We start from the raw sequence: 18,661 nt of genomic DNA, 5'->3' as shown, positions 1-18,661 counted from the left end.
GCATATCTGTGAGGTAATTTTCATAGTCAATTAACTGACGGGACATGACCTTCTTTGAATGTGGGTGATAACATCCAGTAAGCCAAAGAGCCCCTGAAGTAAAAGAGGAAGAAGAATGAAGCCCACCTACTAGGTCTCTCTCTGTCTCTCTCTGTCTGTCTCTGTCTGTCTCTATGCATTTTGGTGTCACTGCTTCCCTTCGATGATGACTGCGCCTTCCCACAGTCCCACAGCAATAGGGACAGGCAGATGTGGCCGGAAACCATGAGTCAGGATGACTCATCTATCCTATTAAGGTGCTCCTGGGTATTTGCTACAGTGATGAGAAAACTAACACTGTGTGCATGCAGTGTATACCTACATACACATATGCACATGTATGTATATATTGTTTGGGGTTTGTTTTCCCATACAGCCAGAAAAAGGTTTTTTGTTTGTTTGTTTGGTGGTTTTTTGTTTTGTTTTGTTTGTTGTTGTTGTTTTTTTGGTGCAGGGAGGCACTTTCATGACAGGGTTTCTCTATGTAGCTTTGGAGCCTGTCCTAGAACTCTCTCTGTAGACCAGGTTGGCCTTGAACTCACAGAATCCACCTGCCTCTGCCTCTGCCTCCTGAATACTGGGTTTTGTCACCAGCGCCCAGACTCCATGCAACTTTATCAAGTCACAGACTGTTATCCAGCAGTACTGTGTGCAGATCACAATGCAGAGTGCTGTTATGGGCACTGTAAGAGAACAAAGTGCGGTCCCTCTCTTAGAGTTTATAGTGGAGGCATGGATATATAGGCATGGGTATTCAGAGGTGGGTACACAGGGGTGGGTATATAGGAATGGGTGTAGATGTTCAGAGGTTGGTATATAGGTATAGGTGTTTAGAGGTGTGTGTATATAGATACAGGTGTTTAGAGGTGTGCATATAGGGGTAGGTGTTCAGAGGCTGGTATATAGGTATAGGTGTTTAGAGGTGTGTGTATATAGATACAGGTATTTAGAGGTGTACATATAGGGGTAGGTGTTTAGAGGTGTGGGTGATTAGACGTGGGTATATAGGGGTGGGTATATTTGAGAAAATGAAATAAAAGAACCTGTGACACTAATTAGATGATAATAAAAGCTAAGCTCTGATGTCATGTAGATGGATAACTAGTAATCATAGCATTTGTTGAATTTGTCCCTATCCCTGCTGGTCAGGTCCCACCTGCAGCTGTCTCCTGGAAGATTTGCACACTCAGGGAACACACTCTGCCCTGTTCTCACTGCATCACAGCCTGAGGAGTGCCTTTATTATCCTGTATCACCTATTACACAATGTCTCAGAATGGCGTTCTCCACTCTGCCACTAGATTTCCAAATAAGAGCCCATTCATCCTCTTCTGTTCCTTCTAATCAGAAGTCCAGACAGGAGTATGATTGACATGGAGGCGGGATCACTGCTCTGGGAAGGAGGAACAGAGTTGCTATACATGAGGCTGACCAGAGGAGGTGGTCAGGAAAACCATCATGGTTCTACCTCCCATTGTGGTGCCCCTCATCTTGTTGACTTGTACTCTCCAAGAGGCAGAGGACAAGGCAACTAACAATTTGAAATCGATAGAGGGAAAGGGGCTTCTCTAATAGCTCCCTTTTGTAAATCTCTACGAGAAATAACAGTGGAGTCTGGGAAAAGAGTTCTGTCAGGAGAAGTTCTCGCTGCACAAGTGTAAGGACCTGAGCTTGGTCCCCAGAGCCCGAGTTTAAAAATTAAGTAAATAACAGGCACAGTGGTGTATACCTGTAACCCCAGCACCAAGGAGGCACAAACCGGTGGATCCTGAGGGCTCTCTGACCAGCCAGCCTAGCCTGCATAGCAAACCCCAGACCACTGGGACACTGTGCCCAAAACATAGCACCATGAGGGGGAATGACACCTGAGGTTATCCTCTGGTCTCCACATGTGTGTACCCGCACACGCGCACACACACACACACACACACACACACACACACACACACACACCACGCCAGCAGCCTTCTGAGTAAAAGAACTAGCTCTACCACACTTAGACACAGACATGGTTTGTCATGGACTTCCTGGTCCTGATAGCTGGAAAATGAGCTTAAGAAGGCTGAGTAATTTGGTCACATTTGCACAGGTATGGAAGGGCAAGTCTGGGACAAGGATGTGAGTCAGTGAATCATTGCCCCTGCTTTGTCAGTTGTCTGGGGACTTGAGATTCCCAAGCACTCTTGACAACTGAACTTCGGGAAACAAAGTAACCCTATTCCCCCTCCCTCCCTCTGTCCCTCCCTCCCTCCCTTCCTCCATCCCTCCCTCCGTTCCTCCCTCCCTTCCTCTCTCCCTTCCCCCCTCCCTCCCACCCTATCCTTGCCACATTTACTTACATTTTCTGAAACAGAGAAGGAAAGCCTCTCCTTTGCCCCCTCCTTCCTTCATCTGTGAGAGGCGTTGGTACAGCAGACACAGGCTGGAGAATTCAAGAAAGAAATCCAAACTTCTTTGTTAACCTTCCTTTTTGATGTTCTGTAAGATTAACATATTTATAGTCCTTCCTCTGGAGTGATTGGATTTCTTCAAAGACAGAGGGTCCAGGTGGCCAGGCTAATGGTCATTTAAACCACTTTGATGCAAGTATACGTATCTCTTGCAAGTAGTGATTTATTCTTAACACGGCTACCTTCAGCTGGGAAGCTCCTTAGAAGTCAAAGAATCTAATGGACGTTTAAAAGCTGTTACCGATTTTTCTAATCTGTGTCGTTTTTCTTGATCTCTTTGCTATGAAATCCTGGAATGTGTATGAGGACCAGATGGAACAGTTAGCAAAGTAATGATAGCCAGAATCTTTTTTTTTTCTTTTAACTACAAAGCCAAAGTATGTAACTTAAAAAGTATTTATCACAAGACATAATTTAAACTTATTTATCCTAAGTATTGGTTGTTAGATTCCTCTGCACTTATTTATTATTATTATTATTAAAACATCTGATTGGGCCGTTAGAAGAACAGCTGTTGAAAAGTTTTATTTCTCAAGGACCCATTATCATAATAGATATTGATGGCATTTCTGGTCTTGCTAGTGACTTAAGATTAATGATACAGAACCTTTGACCCACACCAGTCCTCTCAACATAAGGCACCAAGGTTTTCCTGATTCATGTCTCCGTGTTTTGTCTGACAAGTCTCAAGTTAAGATGTTATAATGTCCATATGATCAGAGCTGTTGACTTTATTTCGTCAAAATATTGCTTTGTTTTTAACAAAGAAATAACATGGAGAAAAAAATGTTTTTCTACATGGAAGAAATGCTACCTAGAATCACTGCAGTTAACATCTGTGCAACTAAGACTCTGAAGGCACATGTAGTGTCTACATAGGCCAAGGCTGCGGAGTCTCAGGTCTTTGGGTTTCCAAGTGGCTGAGTGCAGTGGGGTGGCTTAGGTAGGATTTCTCCTCAGTTCTTCTACAGCACAGACATTTTTAATGATGATAATGAGCCATGTGGGAAAATAGCCCAATATGTTTTTTTTGCCTTGCAATAAAATAATTAGCATTCTCAGAGACTTTGGGACTATTGAAGTATTCTGCTGTATTCAGTGACTTACCCATAAATGTTCTATTAGTGTTGTCAAGTGGCTACACCTTTCATTTAGGTTCTGTGAAGTGAGTTTGTTGATTTTGGCTTGACTACTGTTGTTCTCTGTAGTGCTTGGTGTTTGGTGAAGAGTATAGAAAAAGCAAGATCCATAATTCTATCACATTCTCCCTTCTTCTTTAGGTAGGAAGCATGCTAAGAGTGTCCCTAACACATCAGGGGACCTGTGCTTTTCTAATGACTCCATTGAGTAAAGAAGAGAGCATCTATCTTTACAATTGTGTTCTGTCCCCAAGTTGGTCATAAACCACTGGGGGGATCTAGAAATTTTTACTGTTCTTCTCCTGTTTTGAAAATCATTAATGTTATTATTCTGAGGTAGAAGAGAGAATATAGAAATGGACCCTATTGAAAGCATTCAGTTAATACCCAGTGGTATTTACTGCATTGCTAGCAAAACCTTCATAATTACCCACCAAATTCTAGGAAGTTTCACTTAAGGCCTCTTTCATTTTTGTTTATTGTGTTAAGGAAATTCAACAAAAAAAGAACCAAGCCAGTAGAATACTACAATCATCAGTTAAAAGAGTGAAGTATTTACATAGACATTTTCTAAAGAAGACATGCAAATGGCTGATCAATCCATAAAAAGTTGCTCAACACCATTGATCATTAAACCACTCAACAGTGAAAAGGATGGGGACAGTGATACAGTCCTACACATAGGAGACAGAAAGAGTTTCACAAGTTCAAGGCCAACCTGTGCTACATAGTGAGTTCAGGGCCAGCCTCTGTAATATGTTGAGACCCAGTTGCAGAAACAGAATAGTTTATATTAGTCAGAACCTGCAAAATGAATCTCTCTCTCTCTCTCTCTCTCTACATATATATATATATATATATATATATATATATATATATATATATATGGAATTTATTAGAATGGCTTACAAGCTGTTGTCTAGCTAGTCCAACAAGTGGCTGCCTATGAATGGAAGGCCCAAGAATCTGCTAGTCATTTAGTCTACATGGCGGATATCTTAAGTGGTCTTCAGTAGATACCAGAATCCTGAAAAAGTGGGTTCTAATGCCAGTGAAGGAATAGACTTGTCATGCAGAGCAAGAGCAAACAGGCAAAGGAGAAGCTCCATTTTTCCATACCCTTGTACAGCAGGTAGCAGAAGTTGTGGTCCAGATTAATGGTTTGTCTTCCCACCTCAAAGATCCAGATTAGAAGTTGAATTTTTTTTCACTTCAGATGATTTAATTAAGAATATATCCCTCACAGATGTGCCCAGTCATTTGAGTTTTAGTTAATTCCAATTGTACTCAAGTTGACCACGAAGAATAGCCATCACAAGGATATGACTAGCTAAATTGAAAAAGATATGTAATAACAAGGGTTGGTTACAGATGTACTGGAGCCAGAATTCTCACGCACTGCTTGTAGCACTATAAAGTGGTGTGTTCACTTTGAAAACATTGTGGAGGTTCCTAAAAGATTTAAACAAAACTATAGTCAGACGAGCAGTTACACTCTTAGATACACACTCAACGGAAAACACACATGTGAGTTCACATGTGTGTTTGCCCACAGATGTTTAGAGCTGCATTATTCAAAATATTTGAAAGACAGATGTAGGGCTGGGGTGGGCAGCTACATGGATAAACTGCTTGCTACACAAGCCTAAGAGCCCGAGTTTGGATCCCCGGTATCCAAATAAAAGCCAGGTAAATGATATTCACATGTGACCTTGATGCCTGGGGGTGGAAACAGGTGGATCCTAAGGAGTCTTTGGTCAGCCAGTCTAGCAAAACTGACAAGCTCCGGGTTCAATGAGAGACCTTACCCATCTCAAAACAATAACAAAAATTATAGCAACACCAATAAATAAATAAATAGATAGATAAATGAATAAAATGGGTAGTGATTGAGGGAAACACCCAAAGCCAACCTCTGACCTCCACGTGTGCTTCCAATGCACATGCGTACATACACCCAAAGGTAGACGTCAGTGCCCATCAGCTGTTGTATAGATAAACTGTAGCTCAGCTATCTATAAAGATATTATTTGGCTATAAGAAGGAATGAAATGCTGGCACGTGTCACAATAGCCAGGAACCTTGAGAATGTACTGTGTAAAGTTTATCAGACATAATACAACATGCACTATGTGCCTCTATTTATATGATTTGTGCAAAATAGACATTTCTATAGAGAGAAAAAGTGGATTACTTATTACTTAGGTCTGGGAAGGATATGAAACTGAGGGGTGTTAACTAAAGGGTACATATTTATTTGAAGTAATTACGAAAATATTTACATTTGTGGTGATAATGATACAACTCCATGCATTTACTGAAGAATTAAATTGTAAGTTTTACACCAATAACTTGTTAATGTTTTTTCTGTTCATATAACCAAACTGAAAGTAGGTAACTCATAAAGAATAGAGTTTATTTATGCCATATGTCTGGAGTCTGGGACATCAAACATGTGCTAGGGTCTGGTCAGAACTTCCTGCTACGTCATAGATGGTGGAGGACATCACACGGAGACAGAACAAGTGAGTTCAGGACTCAGTCTCTCCTCTCAGATAGCCGCTGGCAGCATCCTGGGAGTCAGGTCCTAATGTCTAACGTGTGTTGCTTTGGTCCTAATGTCTAACGTGTGTTGCTTTGTGAAGGTTCCTCCTCCACGTACTAGTGACATATGACACAGATACAGGTGTGAACGCAAGGCAGTTGTTGGGTCACCAATCAAAGCTGGCAAGTTTTATTGTGATTTTATTATTTAATGAAAATAAGGATTCTAAATTGCTGACCATTTTTGCTAGTTATGAAAATTTCCATTTCAATCTTGGATGTAGAGAGCAAGGAGATGAGGGTGGATAAGGCCAGCTAAAACTAAGCACATACGAAAATGCTATAAGGAAGCCTATGTATGGTAATTAAAACCAAATTAAAATTTTGCCAAAAAATCATACATATACAAGTGTTTTTAATAACACAAAGTTCAAACATAAATCTCAGAATAGATAGAGTTCCGGTGATCACATTTCTGAATGTGAAATTTCAACCACGTTCTTCTGTGATTTTTCTGCGTGTTACCAAAGGTAGTGCTTGCTCGTGTGCTGTGTAGGTTGATATAGAGACACATGATACTGTAGCTTACAGTTTCATTAACATCCAAGTGTATTAATTAAGACTTGAAACATCTCCTTCAAAGACTATGATAACAACAGGATAGAGGGGGTCATGGAACAGAAGATAACTCTTCTCATCATGCCAGACTGCTATCTATAAGGAGCCCCTTCAAACTAATTCTATAATCACTGACACTTTAAGAAAACACAAGGATGGGACCCTAACTGACAAAAGTTCAAAAGAATCATTTTGCAAAAGCAAACTTGGTTCCACTGCTGTGTTTTATTAATTGGTGTCTCCTGAGTATGTAAAGTATTATTTAATAAGCATGTTATCTCTTGTTCTGTTGAGTACCGATTGTTTTGAAAGCGCTATTAATTGGAAGTGCAGTACCTGATGACGAGAAATTGGCTTATCCATCTCAATCTTGTTACTAGCTTTTGAAATAGAATACTCAGCATGGGCACTGTGGTATATATATGAAACATTGGTTGTCTCTGGTTGGGTGGAGTCACAAGACAGTAAAACTTCCTCAGCTACTTCCCACCATTCTCCCACACAGGAAATACTCCAGGGGCCGTGGGGGGCGGGGAAGCAGCTCTAAGCTGACATATATGCACCATAGAGCCCACTCCAGTCTCTTCTAGCTGCCTTCTAAGTCATTGTTTCCCTTCCCCTTTAGCATGTCACATCTCATTCATGTCCAGGTCTGTGTTGTGTGCTGTGGCTGCAACAGTGACAGGATCATCACAAGATTATTATTACAATCAAAACAGTGACGTGAATTATTTATTTGTCTTTGCGTATACAAAGCCAGAATTCTGAAGCAAAAGCCAATCCCATCACTGTAACCTTTTGATTGTTCCCACAGGCCCCTCTGGCTATCAGAATCACTACCCAGATGGCAGACCAGGGGCCTATGAAGACACTCATAGGAACTATGATGTCTACACAGCAGGACTGAGCGAGGAGCAGCAGCTGGAAAGAGCATTAAGAGCCAGCCTCTGGGACCGAGGTAAGAGCCTTGCACCCTTCAATGATTTTAAAACCAGCCTTGTGGCAAGGAGGTCTGAAAAAGGACTATTTGGAGCAAATTAAGCCTTGAGTAGCTTATAAAGAAACAAAAAAAAAAAAGGGTTAATAGGTGAAAAACCTGTGCGGATTGTGATCTCAAAGAATGGGATGTGATGCCGTTGTCCCACAGTCTAAGCTCCCGAGGTGCCAGACTGGATGCATTGTTAAGTGTTCTTTTTATAGGCCTGCTGTGCTTTGTACTTTAACATTGAAGTCAAGAAACTTAAAAAAAAGTCTTAAGTACATGAGAAAGGTTAACTTTGGAATTCATGACTGTAAAGTGGCTCTCTATCACCATATATTGAAGCCTTGGCCATGAACCTCCCCACAGATTGTCCTTGGAATCAAATGAACTCAGGTTTCCATCTCTCCAGGGGCAGAGCCTTGGATTTTGTAGTTTTAACATGTTTTCCAGAAGATTCTTTCACAGACTGATATCTAAGAATCAACATATCTACTTTGCTCTCTGTGCTCTGGGCTTGGCTTAGGAAGTTGGGTTATAGGTATCTTCATTATTGCCCTAGTGTAAGTTACTAAGAAGCAGCCACTTACTCAGTAGCATGTATCCAGGTCTTCTGATACATTGCAGAGGGTACTGTGCAGGTACAGAATGAACATAGAGGTAGATGGGACACCACCTCCTGCTTGAGTAATTATAACATCAAGGATCTGCCGTGAAAAGCTTCTCAATATCTTATGAAGTGTATTTATGCTACAAACTACGCTGCACGTGTAGCCATAATTTCAAGTACCCAGAGAAGGCTCAATGGGTGCTAGGGGGGGAGGATTAGGGAATGTGTTTAGAGCATCACAAAGGCAGAGGCAGTGGGGTGCCAGGAATTTGTAGAATTTGCAGAGATGTCAAAGACCTTCTTCAGAGATACTTGCAAACAGAAAACTAAGGGGCATGATCGGGCCAGCCCTCCCTTCTGAACTGAACACTGAGAAGCTGGGCTGGGGCTGAAGTCCTATGGTTCAGCAGCCTCAGTGAAATGGAGCTGTGGTGATTGATCAGTCGTCAACCTGAGGAGATTTGAAATCTCCATGGGACCTCTGTCTGTCTATGAAGGTATTACCAGGAAATGTTAAACATCCCATGGACCAAGTTCCTGGGCTGAATAAATGGAGAAAGCAGGTTCAACTCCAGAATCCCTCTTTTGAAACAGGGTCTCATGTAGCCCAAGTTGGCCCTGAGCTCCTGATCCTTCTCCAACAAAGGCTTGTACCACCCACCGTTCGTGACCATGCATTATCTAAAACACAGTTATGAAAACAACTCGGAGAATACCACTGTGTTGGACAGCAAGAGAAATAACTTAAAATCTTCTATACCGATTTTAAATATTTTTTAATGATTCATTATCTCACTTGTAAAACATTTCTGGGAAGTAAAATTATTTTGTTTTTCAAAGTTTGTTGTTGCTTTTCCTGCCAGACACTAATAAGATCAGCCTGGTGAGAAGACTCTGGGATTATTTTGAAGCCAAGGGTTTTGTTTCTGTATCTGTATAAAGCAGTCATTTGGTTTAGGTAGATATGACCTACACTTTGAGTACAGGCATCTTTGTGGTGTGTCTCCCAGTGTGAGGCTGACGCAGGCACTCCCCCTACCCAGCCACTCTCATCAACTCACCCCTGTTTCTCCATTCACTAGAAGCTCCCCCCTCCTTTCCCCATTCACTAGCAACTGTATCTTAGGAATTTAAAGTTTTTTTCTTCTTTCCATTCTCAGAAAATCACAGTAGCACCTGGTATTTGACCTTGGTCCTTCAAAGGGTCCCTCTAGATCCAAGAACCCTGTGATCTTGTTTGACATGCTTTGTAACAGTCAGCACATTCTAGGACACCAGTGAAATACATTGTTAGAAGATTGCTCTTTGAAAATCAAGTTGCTTAGGGGGAAGATTCAGGTTTAAGCATGAACACACAGTATACTCAATTCTAAACTAATAGAATGAAATACAAAAAATAAGTATTCAAGAAAGTAAGTATAAACAATAATATAGGGAATGGTTATTTTTAGGTATCATCTTTTCTAAAGAGAAAAGCAATGAAAAAATACAGAAGAGCAATAGATATTCACTCAAAACATTGGACAGAGAATGTTATTAGCATATAAAGTACTCATGTAACACAGTAATTAACACCAACCCGTATAAATAAAAAAGAAGACATTTTAGACATATAATTTAAAAAAAAATAAGTAATGTGTATGAGATACAATAGTGCTGTATATTAGCACCCAAATTTAATGGTGATTATAGCACAGTTTCTACGTACTACTGATGACAGCGTCAGTTGTCTGACTTCTGGAAGGCATGTCGGAAAGGGTCAAGTGGGAGTCTTGTGCTCACTTATTTCCTAAAGAGGAGTCTGTCTTTCTGAAGAGATAATAATCCAAAACTTTAATATCTACTAGTTATGAAATAATTTAGTAATTTATATCAAGGTTGAGTAGATTGAAATTTGTATGATAGTCTGAATGAAGACTAAATCATTTATAGTTTTCTTGTACCGTGGGAACATTATATACACGTTAAAAGCAACACTATTGAAAAGTGTAGTGGTAAAAAGTATGATTATGATAGTATTAAATGAGATAAGAAGGGTACAAAACCTTATGTACCATATGATCAGCATTTTATGTGATAAAAAAAACCAAGAATTTTCCCTTAGGAAAAAAATTTAAAAATAATTTTAAAAGCCCTTTTAAAATATCTCCCATGTATCTTAATAAAACAGTGATAAAGTATTTTAAGGAAAACAAAATTGAAATTAATGTAAGCCGTCTATCAGAGCAGAATTTTTGCTGTTATCTGTTACTGCTTCAGGAAGTCTCCTTGGATCGGTTTTCTGGAAATTAGTTCCATATGCTATTTAGAACATTCATTGAAAGGAAAATCCTGTGGTCAAGCAAGTTTGGAGAGAATTAGTTTAATAAATTAGTTCCTTTAGAGCAGAACTAATTAAAATCATTAGTATACCATTGCCACGGTGGCTCTCTATCAGAATGTAGCTTGCTGTTTTATCAGCCTTGTGGGAGTATAGACTTTGTGGGTGAGTATATTTGGGCTAGAGAGAAGGAAGATAGGTGCATTGTCTTGACTGAGGCCTGTAACAGTGTTTTGCACACATCATGTTTCTCTACTTCCCAGTGTTGTGGTGTCTCCCAAGAACATAGGACATCCTGCTACTTACACACAACATCCTAGAAAATAACCGATTTCCCAATACCAAACATGTAATCACCAATTTTTTTTTAAAAAAGTTGTGTGTGTGTGTGTGTAGGTGTGTAGGTGTGTAGGTCAGAAGGCAGCTTGTAGCAGTGGGCTCTGGCTCTGTCTACCAGGTTTGAGTGATAGACCTTGTACACATTGAGCCTTTTTACTAGCCCTGTAGCCAATTTTTAAGGTTCCAATGTTGTATTTGATTGTTTCTTTTTTTTGTATAAAAACTGCACCCTATTTTTCCTATATTTTTTCTAGAGACTGTATTATGGTTTTTATTACTGTGTTAATAAACAGAAGCAACTTGGGGACAAGTGGGTTTCTTTCAACTTACAATCATAGTCCTTTGACAAAGAATGTCATGGCAGGACCTTGGAGGTGTGTGAAGCAGAGGATGGAGGAGTGCTGCTTCCTGGCTTGCTCCTCGTGGCTTACTTAGAGAACCCAGGACAAGCAGCCCACAATGAGCTGGGCCCTCCCACATCAATCAAGAAAATGCCCCACAGGCTTTCCTCTAGGCCAGTCGGGTGGGGGTATTTCCTTAATTGAGGTTCCCTCTTCCTAAATAACTCTAACTTATATCAAATTGACATAAAACCAGCCAGGACAATTGACACTTTGTCAACTCGACACACAAACATCTGTCCCAAAGACTGGGCATATTAATATTAATATCACATTAAAAAACACTGTAACTGCCGGGCAGTGGTGGCGCACGCCTTTAATCCCAGCACTCGGGATGCAGAGGCAGGCGGATCTCTATGAGTTCGAGGCTGGGCTGGACCAACAGCCTCGAAAACAATACAGAAGAAACCCTGTCTCGTAAAAACCAAAAAAAAAAAAAAAAAAACTATAACTTTCAAAAAACCCCCCTGGTCTTAAAAAAAATCAAATAATTAAAATGTTCAGCCTCTTGAAAATATCCAAAGTGCCTTTCACAGTTTCTCTAAAATATCCAAAGTCTCTATAAAATTACAGATTCTCTCAACTGTGGGTACCTGTAAAATAAAAGGTAGGTTGTATAATTTCTTTCTCCAAGGGAAGAACCAGGTCACAGTCGGGGACCTGCTCATAAAGGGCTCTACTGCCCCAGCACTGCCCTTTGTCTCGCAGAATCAGACTGGCTTCACGCCACAGCTGCTGCTCTCCATGGTGGCTGTCCATAGTACCAGCATCTAAGTCTCCTCTACCAATAGTGCCTCCTGGGTTCTCTTCAAGATCTCTGTCCTTGTCACTTGTTGCCAGGCCTCAACTACTGTTCAAGGCCCTTTCAATCCTGGAGTTTCTGCTACAACTGAGACCGCACCTTTAACCAATGACTTCTCATGGCCTCTCTTAGTGCCAAGTCTTAGCTGCTTTCCATAACCCCTTCAATCCTGCAGCTTCTTGCCACCAAAATCAGTTACGTGTTGGTGATCCTTACACATGACCAGATTTGACTATCACCCTGACATGTAGCCTTGGCCCCCTCTGGACCACAGCTTCTGTGTGCTGCTCCTGGGAAACACTTTGCAGAAGATTTTGTTCCGATGATGCTGGTCTCTTCGGAATCACAGCTGATTCCATAGCCACAGATGAGCAGTGTTGATTGTTCCAGCAAAGCAGAGGTTTCACTTTAGTGGCTTTTGATCTCTTACTACTCACAGTTGATTCTTCAGCCCCAGATGACCAGAACCACGGATTCTTACTTCAAAATATTGAACGATCCCAATAGAGTCTTTAAGGGACTCTTAGATTTCCCTCTGGAACCTCACAAGTGAGACCTCCATTGTGTGCACTACCCTCAGCATTATCTTTTAGGCTCCCACACAACGGCCCATTGAGCTCTGAGACAGAATTCAATAGCTTTTCCAACCCAGAGTTCAAAGTCATGACATAACCCCCCCCTCAAAAAAAAAAACCCATGGTCAAGTCAATCATAGCAATATCCCGTGAACTGGTACCAATTTCTTCCTTAGTTAGGGCTCCTCTTGCTGTGGTAAACGCCATGAAAAAAAAGCAACTTGGGAAGAAAGGGGTTCGTTTCCACTTACAATTTCATATCATAGTCTGTCATCGAAGGAAGTCAGGGCAAGAATCCAAAGGAAGAACCTGGAGACAGGAACTTAAGCAGAAGGCGTAGAAGAGTGCTTGCGTCTCACGGCTTGCTCACCCCGCTTTCTTACCAGCAGATGACGGGTGACACCACCCACAATGAGCTAGTCCCTCCTGCGGCAATAATCAATCAAGAAATACCCCCACAAGGTTGCCCAGGTCTGGGTATCTTCTCAGTTCAGGTTCCCTCTTCCCAAATGAATATAGCTTGTATCAAGTTGGCATAAAACTTGGCAGCACAGACACCAATCCCACTAAACTGTAAGAAGTCTACATTTTATCTGGTTATTTCTTCCTGATGCATTTGAGATGTCTCTTTATTCTCTGTCTCCTACATGGTATCACTTATGTCCAGACCTCATTAGATTCTGGCTAGCCAGTTTTAACACAGATATGACATAGATACTGTTGTGTCCTTCACAGTGGTCATGGGGAGTTAGCTACATACTGTGAGGCCATCCCTCTTCACTTGTCACTAAGGTGATGGACGCTTCCTCTGGTTTCTTTAGTGTCGGTGTGTGGTTCCCCCTGGGTCAGCACCAGTGGTTCTGGGATCTCTTGCTCGCCTACTCTTTAGCCTTTACCCCTCTCCTCTTAGTTTTCTCTGAGTTCTTATGGCAGCAGAATTTGAGGAGGTAAGCAAGTCCCCAAGTACCACTTTAGGATTGGGGTTGGTGGTTTCTCCACCTCTGCAGCTCTTGAATGTACTCAAGGAAAGTTACTGTTTGGATTGTCCAGCATTATGCCTATTGTAGTGGAAGGAGAGCTGTTCTCTGCCCTTCTCAGCATTCCACAGATAATTTCCTCCTCTGGGGTTTGAGCCGGTCATCCTTAAGAATTTATTTTAGAGGGTTCTTATTATTCATCATATTTATTTTTGCTTTTTTGACTGAAGTGCTTTAGAAACAGTAGTTCCTAAGGCCGTATGTGTATTTATTTCTCTTTCATTCATGGGATTTTACAGTAAGGAATGTTAGTTTAACCATTTTGTTTTCAAAAAGAGCCAGCTAAGAGAAATTTGTTGGGAGAAAGAATACCAAGCCCACGCCAGTTAGTTTGAGACTCTTCTTTGGTTAAATATATTGTAAAAGTAAGCAATTTTTCAACCTCAGAATTTTCTAATATTTCCAAATAGTTCCTGCCTGTAATTGCAAGTCCTAATTACAAGTGCATGCCAGGAGTTAACACCAAAGTAGCCTTTGTAGAAGAAATAAAGAGGTCTCTATTATTTCAAGTACTCCAAGTACTCGCACATCCACTATTAACAGAAATCTTGTCTTGTTCTGTTGGCAGTCAGCACTTACAGATGAGTCCAGGAGGCAGCTGATACCATAACAGTAGGAAAAGCTTGGGAAAGAGCCATCTCTTTATTTGAGTCACAAGGCATTAGCTCACTGCGGGTTTTGTTCTCTCCCCTCCCCACCCCTTGTCTAATTTCTGCTCCTCTCCCCCTGTTCTTCTTTAATAATCTGCCACCACGTTCAGCTGGCACCAAGTTCTGTTCTTTCCCACTTTTGTCTGCCAGCCTGGGGCCTGTGTCCTGGTTAAATCTGGAGCTCCTTGCTGATGTGTCGGACAACATATGAATCTTCTGTTAGATTTCTGAATCTAACAGTGGCTGTCCTGTAAAGCTCAAGCAGAGTACACACAGACACACACACACACACACACACAGACACACACACACACACAGATATACACACACACACACAGACACACACACACAGATATACACACACACACACAGACACACACACACAGACACACACACACAGACACACACACAGACACACACACACACACAGACACACACACACAGACACACACACACACACAGACACACAGACACACACAGACACACACACACACACAGATACACACACACACAGACACACACACACAGACACACACACAGACACACACACACACACAGACACACACACACAGACACACACACACACACACACACACACACACACCACTGTTCAAGACACAAAGACACGCTATAGAAGCCTTGGCTTGAGAATGAAGCTGGTTGCCATAATGGAAAAGAAATAGGCTCCCAATTAATGTCTAGCACTTTTGCTGTTGATATCTTTGAGTCCTGTTTATCATATAATCATATATTCAAAGAGATCAGCTGAGGTATGATTTAAATGAGGGGAGATTTGTTGAAATTAAATCGTACATTTATCCTTTCTCTGTAGCAACATCAAAGCATGTAAAAGTAGTGTTTGTCTTGATTATTTTACTGTATGGGAAAATGTGAAAAAAAGTGGACTAAATCACATTTAGTGTTTCTTTTTCCAGTTATGTTTAATGTATAAAATAGTTTTATTGTGACATATGTTGAATGTACATAAGTACTTTGACTGTGTTAATTGTCCCCATTGCTAAGTCCAGGCTTGTTATTTTGTAGCAGTAGACTGGAGGAAGGTGTGGCTAGAAAGTGTGGTGGAATAGGGAGGTACCTGACACAGTGGTGAGTGAAAGTTAGCTCTCCTGAACTCACACAACTCTATAAAGAAGACTTGATTTGATAAATACATACGTGTGATGGCTGTTTCTTAGTTGTATGATTTTATGAACCTCCCTTGGCTTACTACGGTCATTGGCCCTTGGTGTTTTATAACATATACAAATTCCAGCTGCTGCCTTGCTTGGCTGAGGATCGAGGAGCTCAGCAGCCACGACAGAGATGTATAGCTAATGCTAATTCTGTGTGACCACTTAGCCTTTCTTTCTTTCTTTCTTTTAGTAATTTGATGTGTTTTCCCCGAGGAAAACTTCTACATAATAATAAAAAAAAGTACCATCTGCCAGATTGTCTCAAAGCAATTTCAGTGCAGAACAATGGTTGCCTTAAATTATTGGCTCTTCCTCACTCCTCTGCATGTCAGGGGCATTCATTTCAATGAATTAAGTTTTCTCTTTGAGACCATGTTTAGGTGTGAAATTGTGCTTGTAAAGAAATAGAAGTATTGCACATAGCTGCTAATCTGTAAGCGTGGAAGAGGAGTGATAAGAGGAATCAGAATTCTGTGTGGGTCCCTTCTGGAAAGTAGGATTCTAGTTAGGGCCACCATTTAAAAGTATTGGGATATCTGTGAGGGATAGAGTATAAATAATATGAACGTTTTAGGGAAGTTGACATGAGAAGTTGTATGTGAATTAATTTATAAATTTCCCGAGCCCACACTCACCCGTGTATGGAAAAGCATCCTTCATATGCTAATGAACAGAGTTGATAATAATAATATAGTTGGGACAATAATGAATTAGTTCCCCCATCCCCTTTCTCCTTCTACACGGAGACTACTCACTGGTCTGCCCAGCATCTTTCAGAAGGTTGCTGTGGGTAGGTCCGGGGGAGGGAGAGGCAGGGTCTCTCATTCTGTTTCGCAGCAGATCTTCACCCAAGGATTCCTACTATCAGGCCAAGTGTGAAGCACTGTGGGCTGAACCTGTGAATTAATCTTGGTCTTTACCATGAGGTAAGAATACTCCTTACTAAGCCAGGCGTTGGTGGTGCATGCTTTAGTCCCAGCACTCCAGAGGCAGAGGCAGGTGGATCTCTGTGAGTTTGAGGCCAGCCTGATCTATAGAGCGATTTCCAGGACAGCCTCCAAAACAATACAGAGAAACCCTGTCTTGAAAAACCAAACCAAAACAAAACAAAACAAAATAAAAAAGAACACTCCGTACTTTGATGGGCAGCAGGAAAGTAGTTGACCTGTTGTAGTTCAGCTAAACAGTATAGTGGATGTAGGAAAGAGAGACAGTAGGTAGCCTTTGACTTCAGTGAAGTGACAACTTTCCTTGCCAAGCTATGACATCTTCTGTTACAGCAATCATGAACTACTGTAAGAACCAACAGAACAAGGGGTAGAGCTAGGGGTTTACTAACACAGACATTTGGATTTTCCAGTTACTTATGTAAGTTTTTAATCTTAGAATTTACCGACATGTATAAGGTAATTTGTTAAATTATTACTGTCCTGTTGCAGAGTCTTGTAATGTCTCTAAAAATATATTAATTTAGAAAAGGAATGATCAGGTAGTATGTTAAAAATTGCCTACATCTTATATTCTCATTGATCAAGAGATGTGAAGAAGTTTTCAGAGCTTTGTACTACTACTAAAATAATGGCACAGGACAAGTAGTACCCCCTTTTTTCTTGTATTTGGCTTTTTTTACTTTTTAACTAAAGGTCTTAGATTTCAGTATATATGCTCAATAGTTGATACTTTCCGCTAATAAGATTGTATTTTAATAGAATTTTCTGATTTTTTTTCTAAGCATTGTAAGCATACTTCAAAATGATATATGGCATGTCTCAAGGGTATAGGTTAACATTTTATCCTCTAATTCAGTTGCAGTTTCTTTGAGTATTAATAAAGAGTCATGCTGTCAATTATATTAAGCATGTAACTGCCATTCAAATATGGGGAGGTGGAGATATGGTATCACTGTGATCCTTTGTTTAATTTATTGCTGTTCATATATCATGATGTCATTATACCCCCTAAACTAATTAAGGCGGGGATCTGTTGACTTTTTTTTATTTAAAAAGTAAAATATTTACCTTATTTCTAGACAAACGATGGAGAACAAAACAAGAAGTATCATTTCAAACAGAACTGCAATGTTCTAGAATAGAAACTGACCTCAGAGATGACCAGAGCTGCCATGTTGGTTTTTAAAAATGGGGAGACAGAGAAGCTGAAAGTTCAGTGTCCTCATGGTCTGTTTGTCTGATAATGATGGCACGTATCCTGCTCACACTTTCTGCCCCAGGGAGCAGGTGTGGAGAAAGTTGGGCTCCCTTGGCCCATGTAAGGCACCTCTCTGGAAGGTGCTAAATCACACTTGCACTTTGTAGGCTGTTCAGCCTTGGCAAAGCTGCAGAGAGACTATGCTGGTGCAAGTCCTCCACACACTTAGACACATGCTGTGAGTTTCGTGCATGTTGGCCTTTGTCTCCCCACGTGAGTCAGCAACACTCCACTCCTGTACGGGAAGAAGGTCCACCGAACTCCACAGAGCCTCAGGATGCTGGTGCTGAGCACATCAAAGAGATGATAGGCACCTAGGCTTATAGCCATAACCAGTTATGGCCTCTTGCATTTTGGGGTAGTGTGATTATTATAACTAAAAAGTAATGCATATTCACTGTGGACAAATACAAATAAGCAAAAAGATATTTAAAGAATAACCTGGGACTGGGGAGATGGTTCAGTTGGTAAAATGTGTGTTGTGCATGCATGTGCTCACAGGCATGCTCTTTCTCTCTCTGTCTCTCCTCTCTCTCTCTGTCTCTCTGTCTCTGTCTCTCTCTCTGTGTCTCTCTGTCTCTGTCTCTCTCTCTCTGTCTCTGTCTGTCTGTCTCTCTCTCTCTCTCTCTCACACACACACACACACACACACACACTCACAAAGTAATATGTAATTCTACTGCCCAGATAAAAACTACTTCACGTTTGGAGTGTGTCCCTGAAGCTACCTATAAGCATCTTGTTGAAGCTCTTTCAG

The 18,661-nt window shown here is 40.9% G+C and overlaps 1 protein-coding gene across 6 annotated transcripts in view; it reads left to right on the top strand.

Annotated features, from left to right (window-relative positions):
• Window positions 1-18,661, top strand: part of Rhbdd1 (rhomboid domain containing 1) — a 107,757-nt gene that overhangs the window by 53,003 nt on the left and 36,093 nt on the right. For 3 of the 6 annotated variants that reach the window (XM_040753222.1, XM_040753224.1, XM_040753223.1), the window contains exons 6-7: window positions 7,605-7,748; window positions 8,974-9,204. In XM_040753222.1, coding sequence (XP_040609156.1) covers window positions 7,605-7,748; window positions 8,974-9,077 — 248 coding nt within the window. In that variant the 3' untranslated portion in view covers window positions 9,078-9,204. Of the gene's footprint in view, window positions 1-7,604; window positions 7,749-8,973; window positions 9,206-18,661 lie in introns of those variants that run through there. The other 3 variants (XM_040753226.1, XM_040753225.1, XM_040753227.1) reach the window with 2 other exon arrangements.

Source organism: Mesocricetus auratus, unplaced genomic scaffold (assembly GCF_017639785.1).
Source record: "Mesocricetus auratus isolate SY011 unplaced genomic scaffold, BCM_Maur_2.0 Super-Scaffold_100010, whole genome shotgun sequence".
Lineage (NCBI taxonomy): Eukaryota > Metazoa > Chordata > Mammalia > Rodentia > Cricetidae > Mesocricetus > Mesocricetus auratus.
Note: the sequence above shows the minus strand (reverse complement) of the source record. Positions and strands in the feature narration are given on the sequence as shown.